General features: G+C 47.0%; 1 protein-coding gene and 1 pseudogene across 1 annotated transcript; both read right to left on the bottom strand.

Annotated features, from left to right (window-relative positions):
- Positions 1-2995: 2995 nt before the first annotated feature.
- LOC117063182 lies at positions 2996-3083 on the bottom strand (annotated as a pseudogene).
- A 709-nt stretch (positions 3084-3792) lies between these two features.
- Positions 3793-18249, bottom strand: PDCL3 (phosducin like 3). The gene is made up of 6 exons (XM_033239047.1): positions 17873-18249; positions 14399-14525; positions 12008-12098; positions 11286-11429; positions 8916-9124; positions 3793-4178 (listed from the first exon to the last, which is right to left on the bottom strand). Exons 1-6 carry the CDS (start codon positions 17876-17878, stop codon positions 4036-4038), a joined length of 720 nt encoding a protein of 239 aa, XP_033094938.1. The 5' UTR covers positions 17879-18249; the 3' UTR covers positions 3793-4035.
- Between the last annotated feature and the right edge of the window lie 529 nt (positions 18250-18778).

The following is an 18778-nucleotide window of genomic DNA, read 5'->3' as shown; positions in this document are numbered from 1 at the left end:
ACGTTGGTCAGGCTGGCCTGGAATTCCTGACCTCAGGTGATCCACCAGCCTCAGCCCCCCAAAGTGCTGGGATTACAGGTGTGAACCACCAAACCCGGCCCCTTTCATGGGAGCATGTTTCGCAGGCAGGCGCTGCAGTCACAACACTTGTTGCCTGCCATACCTAAAAAGTAGTTGGTCAAGATTTGGGATTACATGAGAAGGTTGAGTTTAACGCTGGAGGTAATAAATGCAAAAAAAAAAAAAAAAAACTTTTGGCCCTCCGTGATGACAGAGAGACACCCTTCTAAATTGCCCTTCCACCTCTCTCATAGATGCCTTTCACAGCCAGCACAACTATTTTTTTTTTTTTTTTTTTTTTGAGATGGAGTCTCACTCTGTCACCTAGGCTGGAGTGTTCAGTGGCGTGCTTGGCTCACTGCAACCTCCACCTCCGAGTTCAAGTGATTCTCGGCCGGGCGCGGTGGCTCAAGCCTGTAATCCCAGCACTTTGGGAGGCCGAGACGGGTGGATCACGAGGTCAGGAGATTGAGACTATCCTGGCGAACACGGTGAAACCCCGTCTCTACTAAAAAATACAAAAAACTAGCCGGGTGAGGTGGCGGGCGCCTGTAGTCCCAGCTACTCGGGAGGCTGAGGCAGGAGAATGGCGTGAACCCGGGAGGCAGAGCTTGCAGTGAGCTGAAGTGAGCTGAGATCCGGCCACTGCACTCCAGCCCGGGCGGCAGAGCGAGACTCCATCTCAAAAAAAAAAAAAAAAGTGATTCTCCTGCCTCAGCCTCCCAAGTAGCTGGGATTACAGGCGTTGTGCCACCACGCCCTGCTAATTTTTTGTATTTTTAGTAGAGATGGGTTTTCACCATGTTGGCCAGGCTGGTCTCAAACTCCTATCCTCAGGAGATCTGCCCATCTTGGCCCCACAAAGTGCTGGGATTGCAAGCATGAGTCACCTTGCCCAGTCCAGCACAACTTTCTGAAGTCCTTCTGAACCACCAGGAAGCAGCTCTGTTGCAGGTCTCTGCAGAAGGAACGACTGCCCCTTCAGGGTGTGAGAAAGTGAAGTTAGGTGTGCAGTGAAGGAGGTGTATGTCATCTATCCACATCCTTTTTCTCCTCCACAAAAGAAAGAAGTATTTGATTATATAATCTTACCAATTTCATATTCCCAATCATTTATTATCCCAATTTTCTGGAATCATTTCCCACCAATCACTCAAGAAAGGGCTACCTAAGCCGGGCGCAGTGGCTCACAACTGTAATCCCAGCACTTTGGAAGGCTGAGGTGGGTGGATCACTTGAGCCCAGGAGTTCGAGACCAGGCAGCCAACATGGTCAAACTCCGTCTCAACATAAAATACAAAAAATAATTAGCCTGGTATGATGGTGCTCACCTGTAGTCTCAGCTACTCAGGAGGATGAGGTGGGAGAATCGCTTGAGCCCAGGAAGTTAAGGCTGCAGTGAGATGAGATCAAGCCACTGCCTTCCAGCCTGGGTGGTGGTGCTCACCTGCAGTCCCAGCTACTCAGGAGGATGAGGTGGGAGAATCGCTTGAGCCCGGGAAGTTGAGGCTGCAGTGAGATGAGATCAAGCCACTGCCTTCCTGCCTGGGTGGTGGTGCTCACCTGTAGTCCCAGCTACTCAGGAGGATGAGGTGGGTGAATCGCTTGAGCCCAGGAAGTTAAGGCTGCAGTGAGATGAGATCAAGCCACTGCTTTCCAGCCTGGGTGGTGGTGCTCACCTGTAGTCTCAGCTACTCAGGAGGATGAGGTGGGAGAATCGCTTGAGCCCGGGAAGTTGAGGCTGCAGTGAGATGAGATCAAGCCACTGCCTTCCAGCCTGGGCAACTGGAGACCCTGTCTCAAAAAAAAAAAGTGGGGGCGAGTGGGGGACTACCTAGCACCTCCTTAACCTTTCCCCACAACCCTTTCCTCCAAGCACAGAAGACAGCTTCCAGGTGTCCTTGTGCCCCCCGCCCCCCGCGGTCACTGCTGTGTTCCTGCTGTGGAACTGGGGGAACTCAGTGCTTAAGCACCAAGTCTTATCACCTCTGTCACATCACTAATGTGCCAAAGGAATTAGAAAGATAATAGTATTACAGGGAAGTCTCAAGAATTAATCAGGGCTCATCTGCCAATGCCACAGGCACCTGAGCTTTTGCTGCGCTCAAACTAAATGCCTTCATCTGCTGTGCAGGCTAAATGATGAGGCGCAGCTTTCACACTTGGATTGAAGTGGCAGAGCGAATAATTTAGAATTAGATCCTGTGTGGGCTTTCAGCGGACTCAAGCTGTTATCTGTCACTGTGGACGCTGCCCCATGTTCAAGCACCACCTTTCCTTCCTTGTAAATATGCACATTAAGACTGTCAGGCAAATGCAGCATTCAACTTTCCACCTTTGTTCTTCCCTCAAGATCTCATAATGTCAGCTACCAAGACCAAAATCTAAGAAGGTGGCTCTCCTACAAACCCCACGGAACCTGCATCCAAGTAAGAGGACTGACCAAATTTCCTCCAACCCTGCAATTAAAATTCCATGAAGCACTTTCAAAGTACACCACCAGGGAATATGTTATTGGCAGTGCTGGCTCTTGCGTATGTGGGCCGGGTGCAGTGACTCACCTGTAATCCACATTTTGGGAGGTGGAGATGGGAGGATTACTTGAGCCCATGAACTCAAGACTAGCCTGGGCAACACAGGGAGACTCCATCTCTATAAAAAGAAAAAAAGGAGGGGGGCAGGAATCCAAGTATCTAAGACAGACACTTCTGACAGATAAAACGGGTCCGAGTTGCTTGTCATTCTTTGAATTAGAGCAAAAATAAATTTTACAACATAATCGAAAAGAACTCCATGCTGATTCTTATTTAAGATTCAAACCAGCACTACATCATTCAACACAAATATCAGAAAATATTTCCTCTAGTTGTTCAGTATCAATGTTCGTTAAGTGAGAAATACTGGTTCACAAAACATCTTGGTATGTTTTTTCTCATGTCATATGGGTAATGTGCCAACAGCCTAACAATATTTGGGGGGGCACATCTCACACACGTGATCATGCTAATGAGCCACAAAATGAGTTTATGGATTGAGATACAGTTTATTTATGTGTATGCTTATATATTTCCAAAAATTAATTGAATGTCCTCTTACAGTAATCATAATTAGTTAACAGGGCAGGCACGGTGGTTCACACCTGTAATCCCAACACTTTGGGAAGCCGAGTTTGCGGTTAGGAGTTTGAGACCAGCCTGGCCAACATGATGAAATTCTACTAAAAGTACAAAATCAGCCGGGCATGGTGGTGCACGTCTGTAATCCCAGCTCCTCAGGAGGCTGAGGCAGGAAAATTGCTTGAACCCAGGAGGCGGAGGTTGCAGTGAGCTGAGATTGTGCCACTGCACTCTGGCCTCAGCAACACAACAAAGCTCTATCTCAAAAAAAAAAAATTAGTTAACAGTCTGAGATGAACTATTTTAGCAAGAGAACACATTTAACCAAATATGGCAGTAAACTGGAACCTTCAGTTATTGCTTCGATACGGGAATGTTTCACAAAAATTGTCTGTTTCTTCAATAAATACTAACATTATTTTGTCCTACAGACCATTCCTGTATTTTGAGTTAATAATCTCATTGCTCTCTTTATAAAATAAACAATGTATCATTAAGGCTTAGTTTGCAATTTTCCACTGCATAATTTATTCAATTTAAAACTATATTTTTTTATGGTTACATGTCAAAAAATAGTGACTAGGTTTTTTGGCTTAAAATATAAATGAGGAAAACAGACATTTGCCATACAAATGGCTGGTTTTAATTTTTTTTAGAGGAAATACTATAATTAAAAAAAAAGAGTTCCAAAATATTTAACAGAATTTCCAGCAATGATTATTTCTAAAATGTAAAGATTTCAAACATAATTTATACAAAACTAAAAAACAGAAGGATTCATCATTCTTGCTTTTTCCTTTTTTAAAAAATCCAGACAATGTGTCATAAGAAAGTTCGGCATGTGAGAGCAGCTGTAGCCTCAGTCACCCTCAGAACTGCTGCCCCTCCTCAGGGGGACAGAGCGCTGCACTGAGGACAGCAACACGTCTTCAATCGGCTTCTTGGGGTTTTCCTCCAGGTCCGTCATAATTGCTCCAGATTCAGACAGTTTCCATTCCAATTCTACGTGGTAAAGAAAAAGCAAATCACCTAAGGCACTGTGCTGCAAAGGTCCCCTCACCCTAAGGCCATCAAGCTAGTTTTTTCTAAGTAGAAAATATAATTATCAAAATTTGGCCCAGCACAACGAATCACGCCTGTAATCCCAACACTTTGGGAGGCTGAGGCAGGAGGATCACTTGAGGCTAGAAGTTGAAGATCACCCTGGGCAATAGAGTGAGACCCTCATCTCAAAAAATTTTTAAATTACCTGGGTACGCCAAGTGCTGTGCCTCACGCTTGTAATCCCAGCACTTTGGGAAGCCAACGCGGGTGGATTGCTTAAGCCTGGCAGTTCCAGACCAGCCTGGGCAACATGATGAAAAATCAGCCAGGCATGATGGCATGTGCCTGTGGTCCCAGCTACTTAGAAGACTGGGGTGTAAGGATCACCTGAGCCTGGGAGGCAGAGGTTGCAGACAGCTAAGATCACGCCACTGCACTCCAGCCTGGGCAACAGTGAGACTGTCTCAACAATAAAAATAAAACTAAAAAATAAAAATTCGCTGGGTACAGTGGTGGTGTGTGCCTATAATCCCAGCTATTTGGGAGGATGAAGTGGCAGGATCACTTGAGCCCAGGAGTTCAAGGCTGCAGTGAACCATGATCAAGTCGCTGCACTCCAGCCTACAAGACAGAGCAAGACCTTGTCTCAAAAATACAAAGAATAAACCTATCCTCTGATGACTACAATTTCCCAGTTTGGACAATTTCCCAGGAAGGAAATCAGCATGAAAAATTTGAGGGAAATAATTTCCACAGACCTGCTGGCAATCTAACCATTAAATCCAATTTTAATAAACTCTTCAGCCTCATGTCCAGTATCTCAATCTATTGGGGTCAAAGAATAAATGGTGATACCCTAGAACTTACACACTTGTTCCAAATAATAAAAAAAAGGAAAGCACCAGATAATAAACAATCAGTAACTGAAGACTCAGCTCTCATACTTCACTCTTAAAATCAGTGAAATTCCTGTGGTCTGAGACCAAGTGAAGCAAAATCAAGTGATGTATTTGCCTACTTCAGAGAAGAGCCCAGGCAGAACCAAAAGACTACCCAAGAGGTTCTACAACAAATGGCTTTGCTTAAAGAACATCAAGGCAGAGAGTTCTGCTAAATGGACACATGATTAAAATCTGAAAACCAGGCCAGGTGTGGTGGCTCACGCCTGTAATCCCAGCACTTTGGGAGGCCGAGGCAGGTGGATCATGAAGTCAGGAGATCGAGATCATCCTGGCTAAGATGGCCAAACCCCATCTCTACTAAAAATACAAAAAAGTAGCCAGGCGTGGTAGCGGGTGCCTTGAGATCGTGCCACTGCACTCCAGCCTGGGCAACAAAGCGAAGACTGTCTCAAAAAAAAAAAAAAAAAAAATCTGAAAACCAATTTTACTTAAGTCTTATCTTAATCTACTTTTCTGGAGACAGGCTCTCACTTGTTACCCAGGCTAGAGTGCTGCGGTGCAATCATAGCTCACAGTAACCTTGAACTCCTGGGTTCAAATGATCCTCTGCCCATCTCCCTAGTAGCTGAGATTACAGGTGTGCACCACCACACCTGGCTAATTTCTTTTTTGTAGAGATGGGATCTCGCTATGTTTGAGACCCAGGCTGATCTCAAACTCCTGGCCTCATGTGATCCTCCAGCCTTAGCCTCCCAACATGCTAGGATTACAGGCTTGAGCCAACGTGCTCAGTCGAATTTTACTTGTCTTATTAACTTAAAGTGATCCATGAAACAGAGAATAGAATGGTGGTTATCGGGAGCAGGAGTGGAAATGGGAGATGTTGGCCAAGGATACAAACTATAAGATGGGTAAGTTCTGAAGACCTAATGTAGAACATGGTAACTCCAGTGAATAACAATGTATTGTATACCTGAAATTTGTGAGGAAAGTAGATCTTAAGGATTCTTACCACAGTAAGGGTAGCTATGTGAAATGACAAGTGGTTAATTAATTGGATTGTGGTAATCATTTCACATTGTACCTATATTAAATCTCCATGTTGTATATCTTAAATATATTCAATTGTTTTGGTCAATCATACCTCAGTCATGCTGGGTTAAAAAAAAAGTGCTCCACAAAGATGAGTAACACCAGTATTTGCAGCTCTAGGTACTTTGGTTGAATGTTATGCAAATTTAACCTATTTCTTTAAAAAAAAAAAAAAAAGACATCGAATTCCTGACTCAAGAATTTATATTCGGCCGGACGTGGTGGCTCACGCCTGTAATCCCAGAACTTTGGGAGGCGGCTGGATCACTTTACTTGAGGTCAGGAGTTCACGACCAGCCTGGGCAACATGGTGAAACCCCATCTCTACTAAAAATACAAAACTTAGCCGGGCATGGTGGCGCATGCCTGTAGTCCCAGCTACTCAGGAGGCTGAGGCAGGAGAATCGCTTGAACCCGGGAGGCAGAGGCTGGAGTGAGCCAAGATTACACCACTGCACTCCAGCCTGGGTGACAGAGCAAGACCCTGTCTCAAAAATTTAAAAAAAATCAATAAAAAATATATATCTATCTTTATATAGCCACACATACGTACATAAGTGTATTTAATGTTACTGTTCACTTACACAATCATATGTAAGTTCACTAGACTTCAAGACTTTTTTTAGAAATAAAGACAACTGCACACTTCTTTCTCCCCTCATGTTACAGTCAAAAAAGGTCAAAATAAGATGTAAACATGTAGTTTGAAATGCTGTACACCTCTGAACACTGGATATGTAACTGATGTATCTCCTATGTGTGTGTTTATGTGTGTTTGTATATTTATACTTTCCCCAGCTGAATATCTTTTTTGAGACAGAGTTTCACTCGTTACCCAGGCTGGAGTGCAATGGCACGATCTCGGCTCACTGCAACCTCTGCCTCCCAGGTTCAAGTGATTCTCCTGCCTCAGCCTTCCAAGTAGCTGGGATTATAGGCGCCTGCCACCACGCCGAGCTAATTTTCTGTATTTTCAGTAGAAACGGGGTTTCACTATGTTGGCCAGGCTGGTTTCGAACTCCTGACCTCAGGCAATCCACCCACGTTGGCCTCCCAAAGTGCTGGGATTACAGGCATGAGCCACCGCACCCGGCTGCCAGATGAGTATCTTAGTGGTACAGTATATAAAGTCATGTTTAAAAATGTTTTTCTAGTAAAGCATAGTTGGAAATATTATTTCAATAATGAGATGAAGAGTTTCACTTGGCAAGAATGCTGCTGGGCTGAGGTTCTGTGCGGATATGTATTTTGATACCTCCATGTTTAACAGGTAAAAAGGAATTAAAAAACACAGCTGGTCACAGTGGCTCATGCCTGTAATCCCAGCACTTTGGGAGGCTGTGGTGGGCAGATCACAAGGTCAGGAGTTCAAGACCAGCCTGGCCAACATGGTGAAAACCTGTCTCTACTAAAAATACAAAAAGTAGCCAGGCGTGGTGGTGGGCACCTGCAATCCCAGCTACTTGGGAGGTTGAGGCCGGAGAATTGCTTGAAACCAGAAGGCGGAGGAGGTTCCAGTGAAGCAAGCGAGATCACACCACTGCATTCCAGCCTGAGTGAAAGAGCAAAACTCCATCTCAAAAAAACAAACAAAAAACCCCACATCCTTCCGAGCTAACAGGCACAATTAAATAAAATTTTAATTTAATTTAAAAGCTGGCCGGGAGCAGTGGCTCACGCCTGTAATCCCAGCACTTTGGTAGGCCGAGGCGGGCGGATCACCTGAGGTCGGGCGTTCGAGACCAGCCTGACCACATGGAGAAACCCCGTCTCTACTAAAAATACAAAAAAATTAGCCGGGCATGTTGGCGCATGCCTGTAATCCCAGCTACTAGGGAGGCTGAGGCAGGTGAATTGCTTGAACCTGGGGGGCTGAGGTTGCAGTGAGCCGAGATCACGTGATTACACTCCAGTCCGGGCAATAAGAGTGAAATTCCATCTCAAAAAATAAATAAATAAAAGCTACTAGCCGGGCGCAGTGGCTCACGTCTGTAATCCCAGCACTTTGGGAGGCTGAAGCGGGGAGATCACTTGAGGCCAGGAGTTCGCGACCAGCATGGCCAACACGGTGAAACCCCATCTCCACTAAAAATATAAAAATTAGCTGGGCGTGGTGGTAGGTGCCAGTAATCCCAGCTACTTGGGAGGCAGACGCAGGAGAATCACATGAACCTGGGAGGCAGAGGTTGCAGTGAGGCGAGATCATACAATTGCACTCTAGCCTGGGTGACAGAGCAAGACTCGGTCTCAAACAATAAATAAATAAATAAATAAGTAAATAAATTTAAAAGCTACTAAGATACTCAACTGAGAATATTTCTATAGAAAAATGCAAATATATACATTAACATCTCCCTGTGTTCATGTGAATTAAAGCAAAAGTGAATGTTGTGATCTCAAGCTACAAAAACATCCAACTGTAGAGACAAAATATATTCCACACCAAAATAAGAAATGTTTATATTTAAGTCTATCATGTCTTCCTTTAACTATGAATCAGTAGAGCCCAGTTGTAACTGTTCCTGATTAAGTAACTAAGATGAGAGATTAAATGTGCTTCTGTCCTCCTAACAGTCACTCATACACAGGCAGAGGTGAACCTGACCCACCGTCGTAACAGGAGTCCAGGAAACAGACACTCTCTCCAACAGAAACGCACCTCCCATCTCTCACAGCCCCGCCTGGCTCCCAGAGCCCTTACCATCTCTTGTCAGGTTCATGCCGCCCAACACCAGAGGGCCAATCAACTGAGCCTTGATATCTCCTTCCAGGTAAACGAATATCGTGGGCAGGTTCCTATCAGGATAATTGGGTATGCAGGTTGTTGAAATGGCTTTGATAAATTTGACATCAGGAAACTTCCTGGCAAGTCCACTGAGGTGCTGATTTATCAGGGCACAGAGGGGAATTCTGTAAAACACACATAGAAAACAGAAGCCATTATGAGCCCACATTTATACAGAACAAAGCTCAATGACCCTTCTACCCTATGTAAAACCTCCTAACAGTTTCACAAGTAATTCTGCTGCTAGCTAAGATGAATTAACTTTTTGTTTTTTTTGTTTTGTTTTGTTTTTGACATAGGGTCTTGTTTGTCACCCAGGCTAAATGGAGTGAAGTGGTGTGATCTCGGCTCACAAGCAATCCTCCCACCTCAGCCGCCCAAGCAGCTGGAGGTACAGGCATACATCACCATGCCCAGCTAATTTTTTTTTTTTTTGTAAAGACAGGGTTTCACCACATTGCCCAGGCTGCTCTTAAACTTGAGCTCAAGATCCAGCCGCAATGGACTCCCAAAGTCCTGGGATTACAGGTGTAAGCCACCATGCCCAGCTGAATTAACGTTTTCTAAAAACTTCCTAATATGCTGAGGGATACTGAAGGACACAAATCCAAAGTCCAATTTATTTGACAAAACAAGTCAGAAAAACAGCTTCAATGTAAAAGATAATTGCTATACCTTTCTTATAAGGTTGAATGAGAAAAGTTTAGAAAGGTTTAGAAAGTATGTAATGTCAGAAAGGTTTAGAAAACATGAAGTTTTCTAAAACTGGGCGGGGATTACCACACCCAGCTAATTTTTGTATCTGTAGAGATGGGGTTTCACAGGCTGGTCTCAAACTTCTGAAGGTTTAGAAAGTATGTAATGTCAGAAAATGTTTCCTGCTTTTAAAGAAATTCCTGGCCAGGCACAGTGGCTCACGTCTGTAATCCCAGCACTTTGGGAGGCCAAAGTGAGTGGATCACGAGGTCAGGAGTTCAAGACCAGTCTGGCCAAGATGGTGAAACCCTGTCTCTAATGAAAATACAAAAATTAGCTGGGTGTGGTGGCAGGTGCCTGTAATCCCAGCTACTTGGGAGGCGGAGGCAGGAGAATCACTTGAACCCAGGAGAGGGAGGTTGCAGTGAGCCGAGATCCCACCACTGTACTTCAGCCTGGTCGACAGAGTGAGACTCCGTCTCAAAAAAAAAAAAGAAAGAAAAGAAAAGAAATTCCTAAATAAGCACTGGACTCTACAGTTTAAGACAAGACTGGAGAGCTGAGAAACATCGGAAGACGTCAGTATCACACAGTTCAGGCAATTACTACTATAAAAGCCAACCTTGCCATCTATGAGATAAATTCATTACACAGAATATTGAAATGTCAGAGTTCCTGTAAAGGAATAAATAACTTAGCAATTCCTTTTCAAAAACAGAAAAGCACAGTCTCCATTGCTATACTTTAACAAAGGCATACGTATTAGTCACAAATATTAATTTGAAAGTCTTAAGATAAAAAATTAAGTAATAAGGTTTGGGCAAACCAGCAATAAAAACACAAAAAACTCAATACCAGAAAAAAAAATTGTTTTTTTTTTTTTAAGACGGAGTCTTACTCTGTCGCCCAGGCTGGAGTGCAGTGGTGTGATCTCGGCTCACTGCAAGCTCTGCCTCCCGGGTTCACACCATTCTCCCACCTCAGCCTCCTGAGTAGCTGGGACTACAGGCGCCCGCCAGCACGCCCGGCTAATTTTTTTTTTGTTTTTGTATTTTTAGTAGAGACGGGGTTTCATCGTGTTAGCCAGGATGGTCTCGATCTTCTGACCTCGTGATCCACCTGCCTCGGCCTCCCAAAGTGCTGGGATTACAGGTGTGAGCCACCACGCCTGGCCCAGAAAAAAATTTTTTAGCCGGGCGCGGTGGCTCAAGCCTGTAATCCCAGCACTTTGGGAGGCCGAGACGGGCGGATCACGAGGTCAGGAGATCGAGACCATCCTGGCTAACACGGTGAAACCCCGTCTCTACTAAAAAATACAAAAAACTAGCCGGGCGAGGTCGCGGGCGCCTGTAGTCCCAGCTACTCGGGAGGCTGAGGCAGGAGAATGGCGTAAACCCGGGAGGCGGAGCTTGCAGTGAACTGAGATCCAGCCACTGCACTCCAGCCTGGGCGACAGAGCGAGACTCCGTCTCAAAAAAAAAAAAAAAAAAGAAAAAAATTTTTTAAACTCTCTGATATAGGTAAGGCCTGAGATCCTGAAGACATAAATTCAAATTAACATTTGATAGACGGAGTGGAAGATAAGCTCACCCTTGCTTGTAAAGGTGCAAGACGACCCACAGTCCCTCGCCAGCTTTGGTAACTTCTTGAACATAATCCTTCCCTGAGATCTCTAAAACTTCTCCAAATTTATTCTTCAGTTGAGTTGCTTTCCACTCAGCCAGTCTCTGCCGTCTGCACAAAACAAGGAGAGAAACATCTTACATCTACACACAAACACGTGCACACACATCTTCTAGAAGGCAATCCTTGTAAAAGCCCAGGTTTATTTATCGGTCTCATGGCAAAAATCTAAGATCAGTTTGCTATGGCAAAAATCTAAGATCAGTTTGCTAAAATTCACAATATTATTATTTAACTATAGTCGCTCCCAAATGTTTCAGCTGAAAATTAATTTTTTGAAGGACACACGTTTCTTTTTATTTTTTGAGACAGAGTCTGGCTCTGTCGCCCAGGCTGGAGAGCAGTGGCACAGTCTCAGCTCACTGCAACCTCCACTTCCCGGGCTCCTGAGTAGCTGGATCTATAGGCATTCGCCACCACACCCAGCTAATTTTTGGATTTGTAGAGACGGGGTTTCACAGGCTGGTCTCAAACTTCTGAGCTCAAGCGGTCCGCCTGCCTCAGCCTCCCAAAGTGTTGGGACTATAGGTATGAGTCACTATGCTCAGCCCACACATTTTATTGCCACGCCAAAACAAAACAAAACAAAACGACAACAAAAAAAACCAGCCCCTCTGGGTGGCACTTACCTGTACATTTCAATAGCACGTTCATCCTCCTCATTAAACTCGTCTTCATGATCCTCCAGCTCTTCCAAAGTCATATCTTCATATGTTTTCACTGAATTTAGTTACATCGGCAAAAAGCAAAAATTTAAAAAGATGAACAAACATTTTTCTTTTTTCCCCTCTCTTTTCTCCTAAAGATATGCACACAACACCAGATCCTTAACCCACCTAAGCAAAAATTACTTAAGGCACCACATTACATTAGAAGCTGAGAGGCCGGGCATGGTGGCTCACACCTGTGATCTCAATTTCTTGACTGACAGCATCTTCTCCAAGCCCTCAGATCCTCCTCCCCTCTCTTCTCCTACCCACCCCACCCTCCCCCATGCTTTTTTTTTTCAAGACAGAGTTTCACTCTTGTCATCCAGGCTGGAGTGCAATGGTGCGATCTCAACTCACTGAGCACCTCCGCCTCCCAGATTCAAGCAATTCTCCTGCCTCAGCCTCCTGAGTAGCTGGGATTACGGGCATGTGCCACCATGCCCAGCTAATTTTTGTATCATTAATAGAGACAGGGTTTCACCATGTTGGCCAAGCTGGTCTTGAACTCCTGACCTCAAGTGATCTGCCTACCTCAAAGTGCTGGGATTACAGGAGTGAGCCACCGCCACGCTTTGGAACTCTTTGCAGATTAAAATTCCCCAGGCTCAAACCTTTGACTACTTTCCTTCTTTATCCACACACACTCCCTTGGTGATTGCATCTAATCTCATGGCGTTCAATGCTATCAATATGCTGACAAAGTATAGGCCTCCAGCCCAGACTTCTCTAATGTGGAGAAAAACATAGCCAAGCACCCTCTTAATGTGGCTATTTGTCTAACAGGGATCTCAAAGTGAATGCATCCCTTGGCCGGGTGCAGCGGCCTATAATCCCAGCTCTTTGGGAGGCCGAGGTGGGTGGATCACTTGAGGTCAGGAGTTTTAGACCAGCCTGGCCAACATGGTGAAACCTCATCTCTACTAAAAATACAAAAAAATTAGCCAGGCGTGGTGGCACATGTCTGTAATCCCAGCTACTCAGGAGGCTGCTGCAGGAGAATCGCTTGAACCTGGGAGGTGGAGGTTGCAGTGAGCCAAGACAAGACTGCGCCACTGCGCTCCAGCCTGGGTAAGAGAGCGAGACTCCATCTCCAAAAAAAAAAAAAAAAAGAAAAATAAAGAAAATGTCACTCCTCTGTTTAAACTTCCAAAAGCTTCCTGCCTCATTAGGTGTAAAGGTCAAGGTCCTTCCTAGAAGCTACTGGGTCTGCTGAGGCTGCTCTGAACTCACTCTCCCTCAGCACCTCCAGCCTCGTCAGGGATTCCCAGCCATGACAGGGCCCACATTTCACTTGCTCACATTACCCCCTTCAGGAATACCCAGATGTCTTCTTCACCTCCTTCAGGTCAACAACTCCCTCAGGTCTATTCAAATGTGTTCTTCAGCTCCTTCAGGTCTTTACCCAAATGCCAGCTTCACCTCCTTCTGGTCCCCGCAAATGTCATCTCGGTGAGGCCCTCTCTGACCCTGCTTCTCCTCCAACCCTTTCGAGTCCCTTTTACTGCCTTATTTTCTTTATTGTTTACTGTCTGTCTCCCCCACTAGAATGTTGGTTCTCTGAGGGCAGAGAATTGTGTCTGGCTTATGCATAGCTACATCCCCAAACCCAGAAAAGCAGCTGACAGTGACAATCATACAGTAACCACTCACTGGATACTTTCTAATAAATCCTTCTCTACATTAGCTCTAATGTGTCAACAGAGGACAAAAGTACCAGTCCCTATGACCAATGCTTCTCAAACTATGACAAGCCTCAGAATCCTTTAAGGCACTTGTTTAAAATGCAGATTCCTGGGCCTCATTCCAAAGACTGCTTCAGTAAACACTAGGTGGGTGGGGTTACCAGCACTCCAAGGGACTCCAATTCAGACAGTATGACTGCCTTTGAGAAAACCCCCCTCAGACTCCCACACATTGCAAACATCTTATGCCTCCCCAGATAAAGCTATTTTTAGTTAATATCCTCAATGAAACCAGAGAATAAAGTATATGCTCAGGAAAAAATACAAATACTAAAATCTTGAACAAATTTCCATGACATTATCAAAGGGAATCACAGACCAGAAAGCAGAAAGAAGTATTTTCTGCAGTTCTCATCTGACATGGACACGGACTTGTGGGACACATCTGAAGTCCCCCAAGTCTGTGGCTCACGAAGGTGAAGGTGAGAGATGCCCTGTGTGTCGTCTGAGGTCCCGCACACACAGTGTCCATGCTGGCACTCCAACCTGTCTCCTGGCAGGGCAGTCAAGAGGCTTAGGGAGCCATCTCCTAACCCAGACAGATGCAGAGAAAAGGCAGTGAACTCACCCACTGACTGCTGGAGGATGCGTTGCTCCTCATCTGACTCCTCTTCCAGTTCTTTCAGACTTTCCTTGGGGGGTAAGATACCCTTTTTGCGTAAGATGTCATTCCACTCAGTGTCTGCGTTGGGGTCCTAGAAGAGCGGGACCAAGGTTACCATGAGTGCTAAGTCTAGCATGTAGGGAGCCACAATGGGCACGGGGCCAAATGGGAAAAGTGACAGGAAGGGAAGAATTCACACCACAGTCTGTGAACTATTTCTGAGAAAGTGTCGAAAGATCCACAGTCCCTGTTTTGTTCTTCCTGTCTACCCCTCCCTGAATGGAGGAGCTATTCTTGGGGTAAAAATTAGGATGGGATGTGCAGATCAGCATTAATACTGATACCAAGGCTCTGACATGGAATGTGTTCAATATTTTTAATAATGACTGAGAGCGCCGGGCGCGGTGGCTCACGCCTGTAATCCCAGCACTTTGGGAGGCTGAGGTCAGGAGATAGAGACCACCCTGACTAACAGGGTGAAACACCATCTCTACTAAAAATACAAAAAATTAGCCGGGCGTGGTGGCAGGCACCTGTAGTCCCAGCTACTTGGGAGGCTGAGGCAGGAAAAATGGCATGAACCCGGGAGGCAGAGCTTGCAGTGAGCCGAGATCATGCCACTGCACTCCAGCCTGGGTGACAGAGCGAACAGTCTCAAATAATAATAATAATGACTGAGAGTGATTCATTCAACAGATAAAATTTAAGTATCTACCACATGTAAATTACTGTAGGCCATGGGGAAGAGTGGTGAATGCAAGAGTCACCTGTGTTACAGTCAAGAGGAAGAGACAGGCAACAAACAAGTGCATATACAAACTATACATAGATAAAATTGTGGCAAGTGCAATGACAAACAAGCTGTTTTAGAGAATTACCCAGGACCCACATTCCACAGAGTAGACAGGGATGTTCCCTATAGAGGAGGTGACATTCCACCTGAGGGTGGGAACCAACCTGTGACAGGAGTCTGGGGACTTAAAAATAATCTTCCAGGTCAGGCGTGGTGGCTCACGCCTGTAATCCCAGCACTTTGAGAGGCCAAGGTAGGCGGATCACGAAGTCAGGAGATCGAGACCACCCTGGCTAACACGGTGAAACCCCGACTCTACTAAAAATACAAAAAAACTAGCTGGGCATGGTGGCAGGCACCCGTAGTCCCAGCTACTCGGGAGGCTGAGGCAGGAGAATGGCGTGAATCCGGGAGGCGGAGCTTGCAGTAAGCCAAGATCACGCCACTGCCCTCCAGCCTGGGAGACACAGGGAGACTCGGTCTCAAAATAATAATAATAATCTTCCAGGCTGGGTTCAGTGGCTCACGCCTGTAATCCCAGCTATTTGGGAGGCCAAGGCAGGCAGAACATCTGAAGTCAGGAATTAAAGACCAGACTGGCCAATATAGTGAAACCCCATCTCCACTAAAAACACAAAAATTAGCCAGGTACGCGCCCGTAATCAAGAAAATCTTCCAGGCAGAGCGGCCTGCGGCATGTATAGGGCCCAAAAGCAAAGAGACTGTGACATTTTGAGGACCTCAGGCTGCAGATGAGGCTTGGCTGACAATTCTCTAAGGGCCAAACCAGAGAGGAAAAGCTGAGACTTCTCAGAGTAGCTCATAAAATGCAGGGCCCTCTTCTAAGCCCTTTTTCCTGTACCTTGTCACCGAATCTTCACAAGCCTAGCAGAGGCACGACATTTAGAGGCACTGCCGTGCTAGAACGGCTGGCCAAATCAGCCAGGATCAAAATCACCAAGGATCAATGTCACAAAGACTGATGTAAAAGTGGCTCTTGGATCCAGAACCCAGCTGTCCAAGCACCGGTTTGCATGGTGCAGCTAATGGAGCTCAGGCTTGCTTTGGAATACGAAATCAGGAGCACTGTGAAAAGGGCACTGGGATAATCGGCCTCCAACCCCAACCCTGTGTAACAATTCTGAGATACATCAAAAGAAAAATGAGGCCGGGCGCGGTGGCTCACGCCTGTAATCCCAGCACTTTGGGAGGCCGAGGCGGGCGGATCACGTCAGGAAATCGAGACAATCCTGGCTAACACGGTGAAACCTTGTCTCTACTAAAAATACAAAAAATTAACCGGGCCTGGTGGCGGGTGCCTGTAGTCCCAGCTACTCGGGAGGCTGAGGCAGGAGAATGGCGGGAACCCCAGGAGATGGAGCTTGCAGTGAGCTGAGATCGCGCAACTGCACTCCAGCCTGGGCGACAGAGCGAGACTCCGTCTCAAAAAAAAAAAAAAAAAAAAAGAGCAGAATCCTTTCCACTGGGTGGTCAGGGAAGGCCTCAATGGACCTGAAGGACAGGGGATGCAAAGGAGGTCAGGGCAACCCTCAAGCTCCCACTTCACCATTTAGAGTGTCTAGGCCAGTCGAGGTGGCTCATCTGTAATCCCAGCTCTTTGGGAGGCTGAGGCTGAGCAACACAGGGAGACCCCATCTGTACAAAAAATTAGCCCAGAGTGATGGGTGCACGCCTGTGGACCCACCTACTCCGGAGGCTGACAAGGGAGGATGGCTTAGCCCCGGGAGGTCGAGGTTGCAGTGAGCTGGAATAGTGCCACTGCATTCCAACCTGGGCAACAGAGCAAGACCCGGTCACAAAAAAAAAAAGAAGAAGAAAAAGAAAGTATCTGGCTCCTGGCAGATACGCCCTCCCCTCCAGACCCTAATGCCTCCCTCCCCAGCAAAACCCGCACCATCTCCTCTCCATCTGCCACTGAGCAGAGATTAGAATTTCTGACCACAGCGGGATCCTTGGACAGTGACAAAATTTAGTTGGCATAGACTTTTGCCCACAATGGTGCCCATTTCCATGGTGTTTTCATTCTCTTTAGGCTTCAACCAAATTCCACTAGTAAATTTCAGCTACAGAAAAATAATTTTACCTATTTTAATTTAAAAAAAAAACACGAAACAGAGGGACCCTCGCGAGGGGAGGAGCTCTGGAACCCGAGCGGTCAGATAGGGAGCGCGCCCCAACTGGACCCCAGGACTCGGGGGAAGAGGATGTAACTAAACCCTCAGCGTGCCCAGCAACAAGGGCTGCGCCGCTGCTTTACGTGGGGAACCCTGGGCCGGACCCGCCGCTTCCTCTGCCCAGGTGTGCCTCAGGGGAGTTCAGGAGAGGAGGTAACTTTTGTCAGGCGGGATCCGGCAAGACCTTCACAAGCCTGGGTGGGGAGAGACCTTGAGGAGACGAGGTTTGGGGGACAAGACACACCGAAGCGGGGAAGCCCAGGCCGTGGGTCCTGGTGGGACCACGCCCGCCCTCCCGCACTGCGCCTGCGCGGGGCCTGGACGCGCCGGGCTTCCCTCGTGCCTGCAGCGCCGGAGTTTCCCACAGGGCGGGCGTCCACCGCCGGCCTGAGCCCAGTGAGACAAACGAACGGGCCGCAGCCCCCAGACCCGAGCCCCGTCCCAGCTCACCTGCATCTTGTTTCCAGTTGCTCAAGCCAGCTGTGCCGCGGCGCGCCTACCACAGCTCCCTTTTGTGCACGCGCACAGCGCCGACACGCCTCTTCCCCCAGCCCTGCCTCCGCCCCGCCCTGGGACGAGCTGAGCTGAGTGAAGGACGGAAGCAGCAGCTTTGAGTCTGCGCCCGCTCTTCAAGGAGCCGGCACAGAAGCTGTTCGCATGCGCGAGGTAGGATCTGCTCACCGTCCCGCCCAGAGTGCACTTGACCTGGTGCTGATTCTGGTGGGTCGCTTCCTTATTAGGGCTGGTCTTCAGCCGAGGAGGGTGGGGCTGGGTGGAGGAGGAGCCCTGGGCCGTGTGCCTTTTCCAGCTGCTTGCCCAGACCTGTAAAGACGTCTTGCTCTGACTAGCCTAGCAAGTCAGAAATAGAAAATTGCCTCTAGGCCGGGCCCGGTGGCACACGCCTGTAATCCCAGGCCGAGGCGGGCGGATCGCTTGAGGTCAGGAGTTCGAGATCAGTCCGGCCAACATGGTGACGCCCCGTCTCTACTAAAAATCCAAAAAGATTAATCGGGCGTGGTGGCGGTTGCCTGTAATCCCAGCTACTCGGGCGGCTGAGGCAGGAGAATTGCTTGAACGCGGGAGGCGAAGGTTGCAGTGAGCTGAGATGGCTCCACTGCACTCCAGCCTGGGTGACAGAGCGAGACTCCGTCTCAAATTAATTAATTAATTAATTAAAATGATGCAGGGTCTTCTGGAATTCGCCCACGATCACTTCAGTATTGGGAAAGGGAACTCATTAATAAGACACCGAGAGCCTACTGTGTACCAGGCACCATTCTAGGCTCTGCAGATAACAGCCGTGAGCAAAACACTAAAAGGTGAAAGTCATCTGCCGTGCCTGAGTATCAGGAGACC

The sequence above is a fragment of the Trachypithecus francoisi genome, unplaced genomic scaffold (assembly GCF_009764315.1).
Source record: "Trachypithecus francoisi isolate TF-2019V2 unplaced genomic scaffold, Tfra_2.0 Lachesis_group17, whole genome shotgun sequence".
NCBI classification, from domain to species: domain Eukaryota; kingdom Metazoa; phylum Chordata; class Mammalia; order Primates; family Cercopithecidae; genus Trachypithecus; species Trachypithecus francoisi.
This window is presented reverse-complemented; position numbering and strand designations above follow the sequence as displayed.